The following is a 19,076-nucleotide window of genomic DNA, read 5'->3' on the forward strand; positions in this document are numbered from 1 at the left end:
CCCCCCCCCCCCCCCCCCCCCCCCCGGGAGCTGCCTTAAGATTAGCTCATACACCAGAACCAAGACTCCTGTCGCCGTTGTTTCGGTACAAGAGCAGCAGGTTCCGTTACTGCGGATTGGCTTGATGCTGGTAGAGAGCAGGCTAAGGAGGAGGAGGTTTTAGATGCTAACTCAGGGCAGTTTCCGCTCATCATACAGGCGGTAAGGTTGCAACAAGCACGGCTACTGGCATACACTCTAGCCAGCACTAGCCCTGTGCCTCTCAAACAGAGCGCCCGATTGCAACAGCCCAGATCGAAGGGGCGGTTGCTGGCACCTTGCAGTTCACACGGGGCTACTCCCACTGGCAAAGGGCTGTTGGATGCAGGTCTACCCAGTAAAATAGCAGGCACCCGCCCAGGGCCGGGCTGGTGATCCTGCCCCCGAGCATGGCAGTGGCCCTAACAGGCACCTTGCTGAGTACACGGGGGGAACCGGGCCAGTGCATCCCCAGCTCCCTAATACTGACTTTTTAATGACCTCCCCTCCTCGCAATTAGCTTCCAATAACGCACAGGTAGCCCCGCCCTTGAGGCAGGCAATGGGGGAAGGAAAGGCAGTTCTGGAGCACTTCTCAGAGCAGGTGCAGCAGTATCTAGGGGAAGGGCTGGCAAGCGGCAGCCAAGGCCAGTGACCTCATGCTTGTTCTGACTAGGTTGCCCTAGCAACAAAAGAAGCAAGAGACATATTGTCTTGTTTTAACCTTCATTTGCACTCAGGGTTGTGTAAACAAGTGGCTAAAACAAAGGGCTAGAATGGTGCAAACCCGAAGCATCGAACGCTTGAGTTCAGGGCGGCAGCACCCAGCTCTTTGAAGGGCAGTTTTCCTTTAAGGACCGAGCTTCTGGGCCAGGCGCTGTGGCCATGGGAGAAGAGGAACGTGTGCAAAGGTGGCAGCAGGGCCACGAGCAGCTCACCTACTTTTCCGTAATTGACACTTGAGAGCCCCAAGAAGTCACCCAACTTCCTGGCATTTTCTTTTCCAATTACAATTCCTAATTCAGCCTCTCGCAAGGGAAGACGCCCCCCCCGCTATCAAAGAGGCAGTTCGAGTTCCTGGCACTCCATTTAATCCAGAGCTAGAATTCAGGCAGCCGGGGTGTGATTGTGGCCCTCTGACGCACAGCCCCCAAGCCAGGTGCATGGACATGACGTCCCAGACCCTCCCACCCCGCCCCCCTGTCTAGAGTGGCTCTCTTGGGGAGGTCAGAGGCGAGGGCATGAGTGGTCGGGTAAGCTAGCACAGACCTCAGAGAAGCTGGGCCTGTCTTCTGCACAGGGTGTTAACGGTGGAGCTGCAGGACGTGACTAACACACCACTTCCAAACATTAAAGCTTCTTACGCCCCTGGGGAGTCAGCCATGTGACCATGGGGGCTGTGATCAAAGACCATTAGTCAATGGCACAGAAGTGAGCCTTGTTCCCAGTCTCACGGCAGACACTGCACAGGGTGGGACCGAGCAGCTGGAGTTTCAGAACAAGGAACAGAGCTGCCCTCTGGTTCTCCCAGCCGCGGGTCAATGGGTAACGGAGGAAATGGTGCTCCTGTGAAATCAAAGGCTTTAGTGGTTTGACCCCCAGGCTCCCCAAATTCTAATCCCAGCTCAATGATTCAGTGACGCTTTGGGCCAATCGCTCCTCCCAGCCTGCCTCCCTTTCCCCATCTGCAAAGGAGGGCAGTACAGGCGTGTCAGGGACTGCAAGTGCTTGCGTGATTCGAAAATCCACTGAGCAGCCTGCGGGAGATCACCGGGAGGCGTTCAGGGGGTGGAACAAGAGGAGATCCGCTCTGCCTCTTTTTCAAAGTCTAACGTCCATTAAAATGCTGCCGGGATCTATAGCACCCATGGGTTCAAATGTGATCCAGAGAAAAGTGACCAGCAGGCCTGCAGAACTCCTATCGCCACTACCGGCCCCCTCGGGTGCTAACAGCAGCACTTGGCCTTGGGAAAGGGTTTCCTGGGCAGTGGCTATGGAATAACCTATAGGAAGCCGGGGCAGACTCATCACCTGGGGCATCTAATGAAGACTGGAAAAAGCCTCAGAGGACACCTCGTACGGCCCAGTCCTGCACAGGACGAAGGGTTGGGCTCAGTGACCACCTCCACTTATCTAGCAGGACAGTTTCACCAGCGCAGCAGTGCGATGAACTTCCAGTCTTCTCTCTCGTCTGCAGGCCAAATTCCCAGAAAAAACACACAGCTCACAGGGGCCAGACCCCTCCAGCTTCTGGAAACACATTTCCCATCATACCGGGTCAATGCTGACCCAGTTCAGTTCTACTGCATTTGTCTCTGGCCTTAGCCAGATTTGCTCTCACCCTTTGCTGATTAAACAGACAACAGCGAGAGTCGCTTTGGCTGAATTCTAGCACAGTACTGAGCACAGGGGGCAGTTCAAAACCTACCTACTGAATTTTACAACACATGCTTTTTATAGAACAATCATCACCCTGGTGATTTCCAAGCATATACAGACAAATCCCACTATACAACACAAGGGTATGCCAAAGAAAAAATCCTAGACTCATCTACTCAACAGCTCCAGCATAAAATGCACCACTCCGACAAAACTAGGGCAGCGGGGATACACTTCAAGACCATCCCTTTGCTAGTCCCTAGTGTCATCATTACCACCGCATGGAGCCAGCGTTTGGAGCTTAAAAGATGCAGGGGCCACCTGGGGTTATAAGGGGGAGGGAGGGATTTATGGGCAGGCAGTTGGGTTTGAGAAGAGGGAAGCCCAATTTCTATCTTCAGACACATCTTATCTCCTGGACGTAAAGATTTTCTTCCAAAATCGCTAGGTGAAATAGTGATGCTATTTCCATCTGTCCCTGGCTCTGTCACCCTCTATCCACTGCTCCGACCAAAGAAACGTGCCTTCAGGCATTGTTACGCTAACAAGATGGAGAATTCAAATCCCGCAGCTCTTAGCTGTCCCACACGTGTCTAACTCAAGCGTCTCCCTTTTCTACTGGAAGATAGCACAGAACCCAGAAGTCCTCTATTCATTCAGCTCAGATCAGGGCAAGAGCACTTTCCCTTTGCAGCTTCTCAGAAACTGACACACAAGTTGAGAAATCTGTGGCCAGCCTCAGAGTATTCAAGCCCACATCAACCAGTCAGACAGACACAGACAGGCATGGCCTTAGCCACATACCATGCGGAACAGAAAGGCTACAGGTACTGAGGGAGGGAAACAAATTCCAGCCATCCCCCCCATCCTCACACTAGTCCTGAGGCATTCAGATGGGTCAGCACTCTGCTGTTTCTTACAACAGGTCGCCCAACCCACTCATCCAGTGTTTAGTTGCCTTGCCGAGGGACCGTGCTCCAGGGTTGCCTGCACTCCAGACCACACAGTGCACACGCTGGCAGGCGTGGGAGTGGGATAGGAGGAAGAGGGCAGTGAACTGGATACAGGCCCAAGGCCATCAAATTAAGTAGGGTAAGAGGCCTCAGCCCAGGAGAAGAGCAGTGGTGGGAGCAGGCCTTGCCCCTAGAAGCCCGGGTTAAAGGCTGAAATCCTTTTGTAAGAGAAACAGCCTGGGAGAAAAAAGTCGCCAGTTGTTGTCATTAATACGAGTTAAAAGAAGGAGCCCTGAAACCACGTTAGTCAAACCAGAGAGCAGGCGAGATCCTTGCCTAGACAAAGGAACCAGCTCTGGGAACAGCGAGTTTGCCATGGCTACCAGTACTACCCCCTTCGGGACGTGCCATTCACTCCGAGTGGAGGGAAACTGTGGGCTCCCAGGACTTGAAAGTCAGTTTTGCTGGGTATAAGGAATAAGGCTGGTGCCCTTTAATTAGAGAAGAGACAGTCGGATTCTGGGCCCCAGCCTGTGACCTGGAATCCAGGTAGCTTCGGGGCCAAATTCCAGGGGAGAAAAGAGGTGTTCCTGTCACATCCCTCCCCAAGAAGTCCCTGGGGAAGGTGGGTGGCCTCCCATACTGTCTCTGGGTTTCTACATATTATTAACTAGTCCGAGACTTTCATCAGAGACACAAGCGGGCAAGGTAACAGCTTTACTGGACCCGCTTCCGGCGGTGGGAGAGAGACGTTTTCCAGCTACATGGAGCTCTTCCGCGGGTGCTCGCAGTTACTCAGCTGGGACACCAAGCACTTTCCCAGACCAGAGGGAAGAGCTGTGCGTAGCTCGAAAGCTCGTCTCTCTCACCAACCAACGCTGGTCCAGTAAACGCTATTACCTCACCCATCCTGGTGTCTCATATCCTGGGAACAACACTGCTACAACACTGCATCCGTGAGATTTCCAAGGTGAGTGCAGTGCCCCGTGCTCCCCAGCAGGGGGTGGGCGGGTGGGTGCTGGAAAGCAACCGGGGATGTTGTTAGAGGTGGGGAGATGCCGGTATCTTTGGCGGGCTGGGGATCAGTCTGACTGAGATGGGAACAGGCTTGTACCTTGAAGTTAAATTTAAGCAGCACCAACCTCTCCAGAAACCAAACTCCCTTTTGGGGTGGGGGGGTGGGGTTATCAGGCTCCTTTCCACTGGGCTAAGATCGCCTGGGGAAGATGAGGGTTTATATCTAATGCTGTTACTGATTTTGAAGTCCTGGAGCCAGAGCTGAAGGGACAGTAAAAGTAGGTTAAATCGTTACCCATTTGGGGGGCAGGGGGAGGGGGGGGAGTAGTTGTAAAAGGAACAGAGGAAGAAGGCCAGATTGATTTTTCTTTTCTTCTCTTCTCTCCGCCCACGGCCAGGCAATCACAAGCCCTGCTTGGCCAGGGAAGCAGACACTTCGTCAGCTAGCGTGGCCAGCTGGGGGGAGTCCACCATGTTGATACTGCCGGTGGAGGAGACGTTGCTAAGGCGACGGGGGGAGGCATCTCCGGAGACGGTGGGGGACTTGTAGATGATTTCGGCTCCGTGGTCAGTCTTGGCTTTGGCATTCTCGCGGAAGGTCAGCTTGTGAGACTCGATCTGCACAAAGAAAAGGCGCAGGGTGAGCCCCGACATGAGGGGGGCAGGGGGGAGTGTCAATCAAGCCCACGTGAGAGGCTTTGGTGAACGGTGAGTTAACGCTCTGTCCCCACCGGCCATCCCCAGGGGTGTGGCGAGGAGGAAGCGGGTGAAAGGAGGACGAGCACAGCACCTTCTGTTCCATGTTCAGCCCCATGACAGGGAGTGGGGGTGAAGCCTGAAGGAACCATTTGCCAATAACGGCCCAATGCCCTCAGGCAGATGGACCGCTAGCGGCAAAGGGAGGTGCCTGCAGGAAAACCAGGGCAGAACCTGGCCTCACTTCAGGGGAGCAGTGACTTTCTCAAACCCCGGCCTAGCAGGGCAAAAAGGGGAGTCCCCTTGGCCGAACGCCGAGGAGGGGGCCAGAGACAACTGATCGGCAGTACAGGGACTAATGCTTTTGGCTTTTCATCTCTGCAGACCTGCTCTTATTCACCGCGTTCAGGTGACAGCAAAGTGAGCTCGGGGCTGGGGAGGGGGCAGCCTGACCCCAAGTACCCCTTTGGGAGGCTTTGTCTTGGGGCTAGCAGCAGGGGCTGTGGCAAGTTAAGGTGAATAGGCAAAACTCAAAGGGGGAGGAAGGACCAGAACAGGGGGTCGGGACCCCTCAGGTTATAACATGGGGGGTCGCGAGCTGTCAGCCTCCATCCCAAACCGCGCTTTGCCTCCAGCCTTTATAATGGTGTTAAATATATAAAAAAGTGTTTTTAATTTATAAGGGGGGTCGCACTCAGAGGCTTGCTGCGTGAAAGGGGTCACCAGTACCAAAGTCTGAGAACCCCTGGACCAGAACATCACGGGGTGCTGCCCGCCAGCCCTACGGCACATTGGCTTCAGTTTGGCGGGTGGATCGGGGGGGACTAGCGGGGCCAGCGACATATTGGCAGAGCTGTGCAGGGGACGCTGTAAAAAGAACCTGCCCCCACCCAGTGTTCAGTGACTTTCGCTGGCTACATTACATGACTGTCACCCTCACTCACACACAATCCGGCTGAGCATTTACGGACAGGTTCCGGCACCGTGCCCCAGGCTAGCCAACCCCCCCTCTCTTGTGGACGCACATGCTCTATGGTGGAAGCTGACGAGTGGCTACTTACTGGCATCGCCATCTGGCTGCAAGTCTGGGAGCGGGCTCTCCTCGGGGATGGCAGGCTCAGTGAGCAATGCCCGAGGCCCTGCGCTTTGGGACACACCATTTTGTGCACCGCGCTCATCGTCCTTGCCCTTCTCTCTCTACAGGTGGAGAAATCAGTGGGGCGCAAAAGGGCGTCAGCAACAAAATGAACTGAATTAAAACCGACAGCAAAGAAATGGGAAGGGAGGAACAGGTCTGCAAAACGCATCGAAGGAGAGAGGGAAAATTCACGGAGCCCATAGAGAGAGAAAGAACGACAGGGCCAGGAGGTGTGGAGCTAGGCGGGAAAAGGAAAATCCCATTTGCTGTGAGAAAGGAGATGCCCAGAGAGACTATCCAAAGCAGATTCATAGGGAGACATGCAATTGGAGCCACAGGTGTAACAGCAGCACCAATGCCTGGTCTGCACTGCAAAGTTTTACTGCACCTGAACACAGCTGTCAAGAATCAGCATCCTGAACCATCCTGTGGTCCTACAACATCCCGCAGTCTCTAAGGGGATGTCTACTCTGCAACCAGAGAAGTGATTGCTCACATACCAGGCTAGCTGGATTCTAGCTAGCCCAGCTAAAGGGAACAGTGAAGATGTCACACATGGGCCCACAAGGCGAGGACGTACTCAGGAGTCCAGCTAGCATTTGGGTATTCCTACCCGTGCTGCCATCAGACCATGTACACATGCAGTGTAGACACACTCGCACTCACCAAACAAATGTAGACTATTTGGGGGAGTATTTAGGCTGTCTGGCTGTCTCGCCTCGTAACTTCGGACAGTCACTCCTGTGGGGAGGACCTCTGGGACGGAAGCAGCTTCATTTTCCAAATGTCCATTTTCCCACCTCTCATGGCCAAGTACCACTTAAAACATAGTTGATGTTCCCATCCTCTCCTAGCCTAACAGCCACGAAGGCGAGAAACCGTCACACGAAGCAGCGGGCACCCGAATTGCTTTAGCCAAGGCCCATACTGGCAGTTGGCCAGGGCCATGTCTAATTTCTCTAAAATGGAACCAATGGCAGCTGTCCCTTGAACGGAGATGCAGGTCCCGCTCGATCCTGGTCCAAGCAGCTCCTCCCTGGATTAAGAGGGCACATTGCATATTGGGATTTGGCAGCCAGCAGCTCTGGGTTAAAGGGTGAGAACGGCCACTGGACACCAGAGGGACTCTGTAGGCTACGCCGAGCCTGTACAGCGCATGTTACCCCCTTTGGTCTTTTGGGGGTAGATCGAACACTGCAAACAAACCAACAAAATTCCTGCAGCATTGAGTCTCCGAGCTCGGCTCAACTAACTCAGGCTTGTGCTACGGGGCTAAAAATAGCAGCGGGAACCCAGCCAGGGGGAAGGGTCTCAGAGCCCGGAATCCACCCGAGTGGGAATGTCTCCATTGCTATTTGGAACCCTGCAGCGCGAGCGCAAGTCAGCTGACCCGAGCTCGGAGACTCGCTGCCGAGGTTTGTTTTTTGCACTGTAGATGTACCCAGAGCTAGATGTACGTATCCAGAAGGTGTGAATTTCAGTATCGTGATCACATGACTGACTGAGGCCTGTGGCTAAATGACAATATTGCGATACACAACCACACGGGATTGGAGAAGCCATGTAATTGTGTTGTCCATTTGCAGCTTTTGAATATCGCGTGTCCAAATAAAGCCCCGCTCCAAAGGGCAAAAGCTTCTAACTGTGGCTCGGTGACTGCACAAGGAGATAAAAAGAAATGAAAAGATGCTCGAGCTGAACAAGGAAGAGAGCGGCACAGGACAGCTCGCTGTGTAAGGGCAGTGAGAGAAGGGGAAGGAAGCCAAGTAATTCCTCCGTCAGAGAAGCTAGTGCATTTGCTGGAAGAGGCTGACAGCTAGAAAGCTTTTCAAGACATTTACAAAATGCATCCAAAACCCAAGTGCTGGAACACAGAGCTGACTGAACAGAACCTTCCCATCTCGTCAAGTGTTTGATAAAAATGTTGAACAATCTTCCCCCTACTCCTACTGCAGAGAAATCGAATACTTTGTCCCACTGTCCCCAAAGGTGACTAATGAATCCACAAAACATCACCCCCAACCCAGCGTTCTTGCCTGGGTCCTGCCCAATTCATCCACCCAGTTGTGCTGTATTCGGTGTCTCATTTCAGATGCTGGTGCCATAGGCTGTGTTTAAAAACAGGACTTGAATTTTTACCTAATAAACAAAGAGCGAATTATGAAGCATCTTCAATGTATATTTGTTTTAATGAACAATTTTTTGCAGGTCTTAAAGAAAAAAGGTATCTGTGTATACACAGATCCAGATCCTTTAAAAATGCCATTTGTTATTACCGGCTATTCATGAGGTTTGATCATGATTCAACTGACTAAATCTCACTGTTCGATATGCAGCCACATGGGAGTGTGCACACACCAACGCATCACCCCTCGCGGGGAACCGGTAAAGGCACAGCAGGGCATTCAGCACTAAGAAAATCGACACAGACAGTCCAAGCAAGTTCTCAATTCGTGTCTAAACAACGAAAATAAAAATAAATGTATAAATAAATAAAATTATAAATAAAGATAACGTATTTGCAGAAGTCACACAATGTGCTAACAGCAAAAATATTTTTTTACACTGAACATGTTTTACAGAGTTTGTTGGCAGTGTCACACCCCGATTCGGCAGAGCACTATGCACGTGCTTAACTTTAAGCAGGAGTCGTCTCAAAACCTTTGACAGAACTAGCGCGTGCTTAAAGATAAGACTGTACATAAGCACTTTGCCTAGTCAAGAGTTTAACTGTTCAAATCACCCCACCCCAAGTGTTAAATATTTATTCTTACCAGATTTCCTTGTGTTCTTTTAATTTAGTTTTAAATTATTTTACACACACACACACACACACACACACACACACTTTCAGATGTCAAATACTGCGGCAGCCCTGTAGCCAAGCTGTTCAGCCCATGCTGGGAGACTGACGTTTGAGGCCACAAGAAAATATCTTCTCTCTGAAATGTCAACAAACTTGCTCTTTTCTAATTAAAGTCACGTCTTTAATAGGCTGCTTCCCTGAAATGCCAGCTTCCCTGTCCAACAGTCTGCTTCATACTTTGCAGCTGAGGCTGAAAAAACCAAGTAAGATGCAAATCCAACTATAAGCTGTAGCATCTTACAATAGGGAAGCCCGGGGCATATGCCCATTCAATTACACTGACATTTAGGGAACAGAAAAACTAGGAGATCAAATAAAAAGAAATCACTGGATCATATTGTTTTGTTTTGACAAACACCTGTCAGAGATGGTCTAGACTAGATAATACTTAGTCCTGTCATGAGTGCAGGGGACTGGACTAGATGATCGCTTGAGGTCCCTTCCAGTCCTACGATTCTATATTCAAGTAATATATAATTAAATGTCTTGTTTATATTAAAATGCCTATTGGCTAAAGAACTGTGAATACAAACGCAACCCACTCCACCCCACCCTGGTAGTGAAGGCCCCAAGAGCTCAAAATGCCCCAAATACTTAGATCTGTCTTAGTCTACAAACCGGGGCTGAGCACAGAGTGTGCGAGTAATGTGTAGCTTGTTATCACAGACGCTAATAATAGTATGGGTAGGCGTGGGACTTTTAAAAGCATGCGGGAGAAGAACATCTATTGAGAGGAAGTTTCAGCCACACATGTTAGGCCGAGTTGGACTGTAGCTTGCAAGTTACCACTCACAGTTGCATTAAAGCCACACACCTCTCATGGTTTCCTCCTGATCATCCCCAAAAGGAAGTGATTGGCCAACTGTCAATTTCTGCTACGCGGTGAACATCTCGCTGTGGCAAAATGAACGCCCTGGTATTTATCTGCACAGCGCGAGAGTGATCATTTGTGTCCCACTTTCCCTGCAGGGCTACGTTTCCCAGAGCTCGGCAGGCAGCTCTGTTGCCATGCTGACAGGTCACCGGCATGAAACCGAACCCGTTACTCAGAGGCACGAATGAGTCAGACGGATGGACGGATCAGGCCCCAACACATGCTTCAGCCCTGCTGAAGTCCAGCTGACTTTAAAGTTAAGCCTGTGCTTGTATCGGAGCCTGAAACTTCCAGCGGGTGATGATTTATACCTTTTGAAAAGCAACCTCCAAGCGGACCACAGCAGCACAGTTCCACTCAGACGTGACTGATTTCAGCTGCAGTGCAACCCTCTTTCCCCAAAATGTTGTTGTGGCTTCAAGAACGGGGATAATCAGGAGGAGCTGTGGCAGAGAACACATCCAGCATTCAGAGAAGAGGAAGCTTGTATGAAACAGGAATTGGATAAACCCGGTTGTAGCTGCTGTGTCCAGACACTGATCGGTGTTTGCCCCATACTCACTCCGACACATACACAGAGCGCATGCCCACCTGAGAGAGGACAGCACGAACGTCCGGCACAGTACAGCTTTTTACCTTTTTATTCCCTCCTCCAGGGACATGGGTGATGTTATCTAATGACCCAATTTTCGACTGCACCTTCTCTTTGAAGTCCAGTTTCTCCGATTTCACCTCCACCTGGCCACCACCTGGAAGAGAAAGAGTGGGGCTAAGTGCTGCCAGAGAACGAAACCCAGGTTTCTGGAGTCAAGCATCTATTGTGCACTCTGTCTAACAGCAGTCACATCTGGGTGCTGAGATGTGCTGATGGATGGGGGATGAGCAGAATAATGATTGTTAAATGGTACCCACACTGGCCATTCTAAGTCTCTCTTCCTCAGCTAGGGTGACCAGAAGTCCTGATTTTACAGGGACAGTCCATACATTTGGGGCTTTGTCTTAGGGCACCTATTATTCGCACCCCATATCGATTTTTCACACTTTCTATCTGGTCCCTGTATCGTCAGCCAGCCCCACCTCTCTGCTCTTTATCGCTCTCACTTTGGCATGGCACATCTAAAATCGAGGTGACAAGCTCTTCAGAGAAAGCGCTGGAAATCTCAGGCACTACAAAGTCGGACAATACCTGGTTTATGATGAATGTTGCCCAAGGAACCACATTTGGATGTCACATGGCTCAGGTCTACAGGCTTGTAAACAATTTGCACCTGTTCGTATCAAAAAGAAAAAGGGAAAGGACACCCCATTTTAGCATCACCGAGGATAAAAAAGGCACAGAATACACTGGGACCTGATTTGGATTTGAGACAAAGTGGAGTTAAACCCCCGTAAGATTAATACACTAGCAGTTACAGAAGAACTTGCCACCAGAAACTGTGAAATCATTAAAGCCCATGTGTAGCGGCCTTTCTAAAATCAACGTGTTCAGCATGCACAAGGTTATCATCCGTTCTCCACAGAAGGGGGAAAGCAAAGGCAGTTTAAAGTGCTTACGTGAGAGGAAAGAAGTGGAATGTTGTTTAATTAAGTTTCATATTCAGATCATCCAAAAAAAAGATAAACTAAAGAGAAATTTAAAACCAATAAATACCTTTTCTGAAGTAAAACTTAAAGTTTATGTCCACAAAAACTGAAAGAACAGAAATGATCAATGTGCATAGAATAAGTGACTGAAATATGTGTTTCTGAAAAAATGTTTTAATGGAATTAAAGTTTTTCTTTAAAAAACACGAGTCGCAAAGCGATAATTTTTAATACACAAAACCACATTATACCATATTACTTACAATGTATTTAAATTTTTGAGCATGTCTGAATGTGTACATCTCATCATTTCACTTAAACGGTGCCATTTAAACCAACAAGTTCAAAGATTTCTCATCACATGACACTGTGCGCCTAGAATTTTTTTTTTTTTTGGACATGCGGGTAACAGCCTTTGGAAACATTTAAACTGGTTAAACAAGACAGTAGTTTTGCAATACACACAACAGGGACAGTTAAAGTAAATCTGGGTTTGTCGTTGTAAGAAAGAACACACTGAACAATCTGATGACAGATCATATTCTAGAAAGGCCTGGGATACATACAAACAAACACACCAGTGACGACATGAGCAGAAAACAGAAGGGAAAAAACATCCCCATATCCCTGAGAGTTACTTTAAAAGACAAATATCTGATGATAATACCATAGTGATAACAGGCCTTCCTTTATTTTGATATGGTTCTTGCATGTAGACACCAGAGCACACATTCTACATGCAAGGGAGAGTGAAATTGGAGAACGAGAATCTAGAGTTTGGCGTCACAGAGGAGGGAGCTGGGAATGGAGACAGACACTGGGAAATTGCTCTTGCAGTCCACACAAGAGGCAAGAAAAGGATGACTCAAAGAACCCAAGCAGCTGCTGCTCTCTGTATCCCCAGCTCCCCCACACATTCCAGGAAGTCTTCAACACCTTTCATTTAAATTAAGGAGGCACCAATAAAAGAATACAAGCTCGAATCAAACGTATTTGAGCTCTAGGGCCTACAGCGCCTTCCATCTTCAAAGCAGTTTACAAATAATAAATAGAAATTCTCTGCCCTTCTCTCCAACCCTTTTACAGACATTAATCAACTAACCCTCACGATCCCCCTGGAGGCAGAGAAAAGCCAACCCTATTTCAGAGAGGAGGATACAGAGGCAAAAAGCAAGCAGCCGGAGGGGATCCATGCCAGAGCCCAGATTAGATCTCAGGAGTACCTGGCTCCCAGCGCAATGTTCAGACCACCCCTCACCTAATGAGTCTCTCTGGTGGAGCAGAAAAAGGAGGTCCCACTGGATTATCAGATGACACCGTAGAGTGTCTGTGCCCAATGGTTACACACACAAAAAAAAGATGAATGTTGCTATAGCAACAGCTCATTTCCCATTAACTAACTGAGTTCTTACTGGCAAGAAACATGAATTCAATTGCCCATACTAGAGTGCATCAGTGGCAAGAGCAGAGACTGCTGGCCTCTCACAAAGTACACACAGCAGCACCATGTAAACTAGGGAAAAATCAGACAGGGTGGGGCCCTGTGCGGAGAAAGCCCCTCACCCCCGAGGCTAGGGTGACCAGACAGCAAGTGTGAAAAATCGGGACGGGGGGGGGGGGGTGTAATAGGAGCCTAGATAAGAAAAAGCTCCAAATATTGGGACTGTCCCTATAAAATCGGGACATCTGGTCACTCTACCCAAGGCCAGGTCCTTCTGCCAGCCCAGCCCCTGGGGGAGGGAAGGGAGCCACAGAGAGGAGAAAACAAAAGGAAGTCAATTGGTTTGAAAAGGTCTGAGGCTGCTGATAAGCATAAGTAGGGTCCTACAAAATTCACAGCCATGAAAAATGCAACACGGACCGTGAAATCTGGTCTCCCCCCGTGAAATCTAGTTATTTGTGTGCTTTTAACCCTGTACTATACAGATTTCACGGGAGAGACCAGCGTTTTTCAAATTGGGGGTCCTGACCCAAAAGGGAGTTGCAGGGAAGTCGCAAGGTTATTTTAGGGGGGTCATGGTATTACCACCCTTATCTCTGTGCTGCCTTTCGAGCTGGCTGGCTGGAGAGCAGCAGCTGGTGACTGGGCGCCCAGCTCTGAAGGCAGCGTAGAAGCCAGCAGCAGCGTGGAAATAAGGGTGGCAATACCCTACCATGTCACCCTGATGTCTGCGCTGCTGCCTTCAGAGCGGGGCGGCCGGAGAGTGGCGGCTGCGGACTGAGGACCCAGGTCTGCAGGCAGCAGCGCAGAAGTAAGGGTGCCAATACCATACCAGGCCAGCCTTACTTCTGTGCAGCTGCTGGCCACGGCTCTGACCTCAGAGGTGGGCTCCCGGCCAGCAGCCGCCGCTCTCCAGCTGCCAAGCTCTGAAGGCAGCGCCGCCGCCAACAGCAACAGAACAGTAAGGGTAGCCCCCCCACACATACAATAACCTTGTGACCTCCCCACAACTCCCTTTTGGGTCAGGACCCCTACAGTTACAACACCGTGACATTTCAGACTTAAATACCCAAATTCATGGAATTTATGATGTTTTTTAAATCCCAGGACTGTGAAATTGACCTAAATGGACCATGAATTTGGTAGATCACTAAGCATAAGACAGCTCCCATATGCTGGTCAGAAACAGCACTGTGGACACCCATCTCTGAGACGGGGCTGCTGTTGACTATTTCTGAGACAGTCTTTCCCTTGGCCCTGTCACATTCTCTCCTGGCCTTATTCCCCTGGAGCCACACTGCGCCCTCAGAGACATGGTGTAAGTCCATTAAGTTACTCCAGATTTTCAGCAGTGTAACTGGGAGCTCAATCTGGCCAGGTGTGTTCAAACGGGAAGAAAGAAACCAGATTTAAATTTATAGACAATAGTGCCCAAAGCATTATCACATCGGCAGCCTGCCTCCAACTGCAGTGTGAGGACACAGCTGATCACCTACAGATTTAACGGCGAGTGAACTCACTCAATGCGCAGTTTTTGTTCCTCTTTCCTGGACCATACGAGTACAGGTAAAAGGTTTGGGCTGGGCGTGTATTTACAAACTGTGTGCAATCTGAGTGGGCCCCTACCAAGCTGCTAGTGTCACTATAAGGGTGCCCCCCCCCATTTAAGCTAACAGCTTAAATTGGAGAATATCAGCGAGTCCAGCAATACTCTGATCAGTCCTCTCAGGCCACTGCCTAAAGCATGCCGGAGACGCTGTCATTAACAAGGAGATGCATGATCTTTAAAAGGACCCTGGCCCCCATGTATCATCCCCTGCCTGAGATTGAACGTAGCTCTCGGGCAGTGACTGGGTCTTTCACGTGTTTTATAGGGTGCTGCAACTGTAGATGGCACTTTACAGAACTTGGGGACCTCAGTTTGCCCGCGCTTCCTAAGCTACCGTCCATAGCAACAACTGGCACATGGACAGCGTTAGTATCCACCTAATCTTCTGTCTGGTACAGTCATTCCATTCTGCGGACAATGGAAGGTAGCTAGAAACCTCTGGCTTAACAGGATATTTTCCTATGGAACACTGTTTCTTCTTGAAGGATTTTCAATTAAATCAGTTCACACGATGCATGTACAGGACTGGATAGAGTTTAATCTAACCACGTCTTCCATGTTAATGGGTTAATTTATTGCGCATCACCAATAGCTATCCGAACGCCGAAGATAGCATTGGAGGTTTAGTGTACACAATCACGCCACTATTAAGAAGGTTTGTTATAGTGCACGAACGTGTGAAAGTACTCACACTGCCTCCTCCTGGGCTGTGTTTGATATTATCCTTTGAGCCACACCTGGATTGAACGTTGCTAAGATCCAGCTTCTTATTCATTATCTGCACCTTCGACAGCCAGAAAAGAGCATGAGTAACACCACCACCATTCCAAGATCAACTCTGTGTTAAACCACCCAAACGTGGTTTGGGTTAAACAACGCACAGCAACACCCGGTACAGAGAGCAGTGCCAATGGGCTGGTTCGATGCTGCTTTGTCTACTCAAGTTACTGGTTCTACAGAGGCCAGCAGAGGTGAGCAGCGCCTGGTTAGAGCTCAGATAAAAATTGCTTGTCTCCAGCATAGGTAGCCCCAGTTTACAAGCTAGAAAAACATGCAAAAAAAACCAGCTGTCCAAGTTTCCTTCAGCACATTCAGAGGGAATCATGCCAAGCAGTAAGTGGGTCGGCAAGTGCTCTGGAATTCCAAGTGAGGAAAATGAAAACTCGGCTGGCTCTGCATACATTCCCCAGCTCTAATCTGGTGGGGTTAGAGGAGAGATGAGCCTGAAGCCACCCCCCAGCCGCCCTGATCCAAACACCGCCAGACTGGAGAAGCTGCGGCATGGCGGACTCGCTTTCACTCAGAGCCGAGTGACTGAGAACAGAAGGGGCAGAGACAGCCAGCTGAGAAGAGCACAAACCAGAAATATGGAAATACGGTCAAACCCCACACACGGGTTCAGAGGGATGCAAACATCTGAGCCAGAAAGAGCTATAAAGGAATGGAGACCAAAGTCTTTGCACTTTATAAGGTCTTAAATTCTAGATAAAATGGGCAGCACAGCTCCACTAAAGGATTTGCCTCTTTGCTTCTGTATTTCATATCTACAGTTATACACTGTTTCTAAATACACAAGTACACAAACTAGAAATCTCCCGGTGACTTACATACTGTTATGCTCAGAGTGCCTGGCCTGTCACTAACTGAGACCTACCTACAGACAGATTTAGTGGCAGTATAACCATTTTAATTTGGGATGTGAGTTTTTACAGCTATGGTTATACCGGTCCAGCCCCCGGGGTGGACACAGTTATACTGGGATAAAGGCACCTTATGCCACCACAGTTTATTCCCCTCCCCATAAGAAGGTCAAACTAGATGATCCAATGGTATTTTCTGGCTTTGAAATCTATGAATCTGTAAGCACCTTTATACCGGCATAACTGCATCCACACTAGAGGAGGAGTTCTGCTTTCAGTATGCCAGTACGACTTTGCGTGCAGACAAGCCCTAAGTTTACTTTATGAGAAAGTTATTGTTTAGCAACATAACCGTGCTAAGAGCAGAAGAAATCCCCACTTCACTAACTCCACTGCCTGGGCGAGAGTTACAAAGCCACACAAACGCAGGTGGACTGCGTTCTCTGTTCCTTGGTCACGCGGCAGATGCACACTTCAGCAAAGCTTCTGGCCTGCTGTAGCCGGTTATTGCTGTTACCAGAGCTCCTTTCTACATTTCATTTTTAAAAGGCTGATGATGGGGATGTAGAAACTGGGGGCTGATGAAGTCTCCCATGGGAATCTTTTTTTAGCCTTCGCATGCTTAGTCATTCTGCAAATCTGGAAACAGATCAGTTTGGATGGGTTTTAAAACAACAGCATGTCATTAAGTGACGCTGCAGCAGTGCACTTGCACAGACAGTCCAACGAACACGGAACATGTCTGACACAACCAATTCAATTCGATGTTGCTGTCTCTCCCTTGACATTTGTTCTTCCTTAACCTTCTGCTGTCTGCCTTTCCTCCAAGTGCACTGGGCTGTTATCCATTAACATTCCATTGAAATCAAGGGCTGAAGGGAAATACCTGGAACATTTAGCAGTCAATAAACACCTTATCCACTTCTGACTCCCAGCCCTGGGCTCCATCCACTAGATTATGCTGCCTTTCAAAAGCTCAAACTTCTTCGATTTGTTCCTGACACTGTAGCTGCATTTATCCTACTAAGGGTATCATAAAAGCCAAGTATACTTAATAGCAGTAAGACCCCAAAAGGAACACACCCATTTCCCCCACACATAGCGGAAACCATCTTGAAGTTCAGCTGTTCTTATTCTTATTGTAAAAAAGGAAACAGAAGTTCATTCGTTAGGATAATGGTGGAGGGTTAGATAACGGACTTCAAAGAGGAAATGGCTTATTAAAACAAGCATAGAGTTTAATCCATTTACTATAAATTGACTTTTCACTTTTGAAACCACTGGATTATTGCAATTTTGAAGTCCGCCAGTTCCAGTTTATTGCGTGTCCTAATGCAGACAGTTGGAATGCGGCTGTTCATGCCAGAAGCCAGCGGGAAAGGTTTGTACGGTTGGAAGAACGGGGAAACTGCTCTAGTGTGGCGCATCAGCTCTGCTCTGAATGGTTGGTATCAATGGTATCGTCAAGGAGGGCTGCAATTTTAGATGGCATGACAAACCAGCACTGACTCCAAAAGCCACTTAATACATTGTAATAAAAAAGCAGAACGTGACCATTTAATTGATAATTGCCAGCTACAGCAAAGAATGCTCCTTTTAAAAAAATACTACCTAAAATATTGCAAAAAGCCACTCAGGTGACATACCAATCTCATATCTAAATGCTGATGTCACACATTTACCCAGTCACTCAGCAAATCTCCTATATGGTCACACAAAATGGCCCCCAACCGCTGAGGACAGTACACGAGGTACATGGTACTCCATCCTTCAGAGAAATGCAAACTCTTGCAATTGGATCTACTGTCTGTTAGACACGGAGCAAGTCTGGTTTTGGCCAGCAGTGCCCTCCAGTGTGCATTCACCCCTCGGAAGTGGGGAGAAGGGATAGCTCAGTGGCTTAAGCATTGGCCTGCTAAACCCAGGGTTGTGAGTTCAATCCTTGAGGGGGCCATTTAGGGATCTGGGGCAAAAATCTGTCTGGGGATTGGTCCTGATTTGAGCAGGGGGTTGGACTAGATGACCTCCTGAGGTCCCGTCCAACCCTGATAATCTATGATTCTTGACTGCCTTATGTTGATGAGATGTACAGTAGTGTCTAGTCCCTCAATCATCTGCCTAGGACGGATCAGTACCCCAATCCAACAGGCTGAGAGCAATGGGAAGAAATCTAAGTACACGGGAGGGAGGTGGCCTGGAATTCGAGTGAAAACAAGACCCCTCAGAAGACGACAAACTCCTTTGCTAACTAGTTCCTAAAGACAATTCCATCTGAGGGTCAACGATTGTTTTCTGTTTTCAACAGGTTACTTAAAAGAACCATTTTTAGTTTGCCTGCCAGCCCAGACTTAATACATCCCTTCCCCCTGCACACCTACACAGCACCCATCTTTGTGGGGTTCTCCTTATAAACTGGATACAGCGAGGTCCATAAAAGGAACCACGCAGCTGGGAAGGATCATCATCTTTGTTTTAATTACTTGTATTTCCATCAACTACTTCGCTCGGACATTTACGCTAGCGCTCCCCCCCACTGCTCCCCTTCACTGTTCCATCCTCAGCTGTTTTACCGCTCCAGACACAAGTCTGAACTCTGCCCTCTGATGCACACCCAGCTCCCCCTGAGCCCTCGTTGCCAAGAAGGCCAACGGCATATTGGGCTGTGTTAGTAGGAGCATTGCTAGCAGATTGAGGGAAGTGATTATTCCCCTCTATTCGGCACTGGTGAGGCCACACCTGGAGTATTGCGCCCAGTTTTGGCCCCCCACTACAGAAGGGATATGGACAAATTGGAGAGTCCAGCAAAGGGCAACGAAAATGATTAGGAGGCTGGGGCACATGACTTACGAGGAGAGGTTGAGG

The 19,076-nt window shown here is 49.1% G+C and overlaps 1 protein-coding gene and 1 long non-coding RNA gene across 21 annotated transcripts in view; one reads left to right on the forward strand and one right to left on the reverse strand.

Annotated features, from left to right (window-relative positions):
* Positions 1-106: 106 nt before the first annotated feature.
* The window catches only part of MAPT (microtubule associated protein tau), a 109,528-nt gene continuing 90,558 nt past the window's right edge, over positions 107-19,076 (reverse strand). For 9 of the 20 annotated variants that reach the window (XM_034755889.1, XM_034755894.1, XM_034755886.1 and 6 more), the window contains 4 exons: positions 15,266-15,358; positions 11,127-11,208; positions 10,577-10,689; positions 107-4,984 (listed from right to left, as the gene is read on the reverse strand). In XM_034755889.1, coding sequence (XP_034611780.1) covers positions 4,769-4,984; positions 10,577-10,689; positions 11,127-11,208; positions 15,266-15,358 — 504 coding nt within the window. In that variant the 3' untranslated portion in view covers positions 107-4,768. Of the gene's footprint in view, positions 4,985-6,123; positions 6,260-10,576; positions 10,690-11,126; positions 11,209-11,591; positions 11,631-15,265; positions 15,359-19,076 lie in introns of those variants that run through there. The other 11 variants (XM_034755893.1, XM_034755881.1, XM_034755883.1 and 8 more) reach the window with 5 other exon arrangements.
* LOC117869224 lies at positions 4,933-6,406 on the forward strand. The gene is made up of 2 exons (XR_004643790.1): positions 4,933-5,006; positions 6,266-6,406. It is a non-coding gene; the product is annotated as an uncharacterized LOC117869224 (long non-coding RNA).

Source organism: Trachemys scripta, chromosome 23 (assembly GCF_013100865.1).
Source record: "Trachemys scripta elegans isolate TJP31775 chromosome 23, CAS_Tse_1.0, whole genome shotgun sequence".
In the NCBI taxonomy this organism is placed as follows: Eukaryota; Metazoa; Chordata; order Testudines; family Emydidae; genus Trachemys; species Trachemys scripta.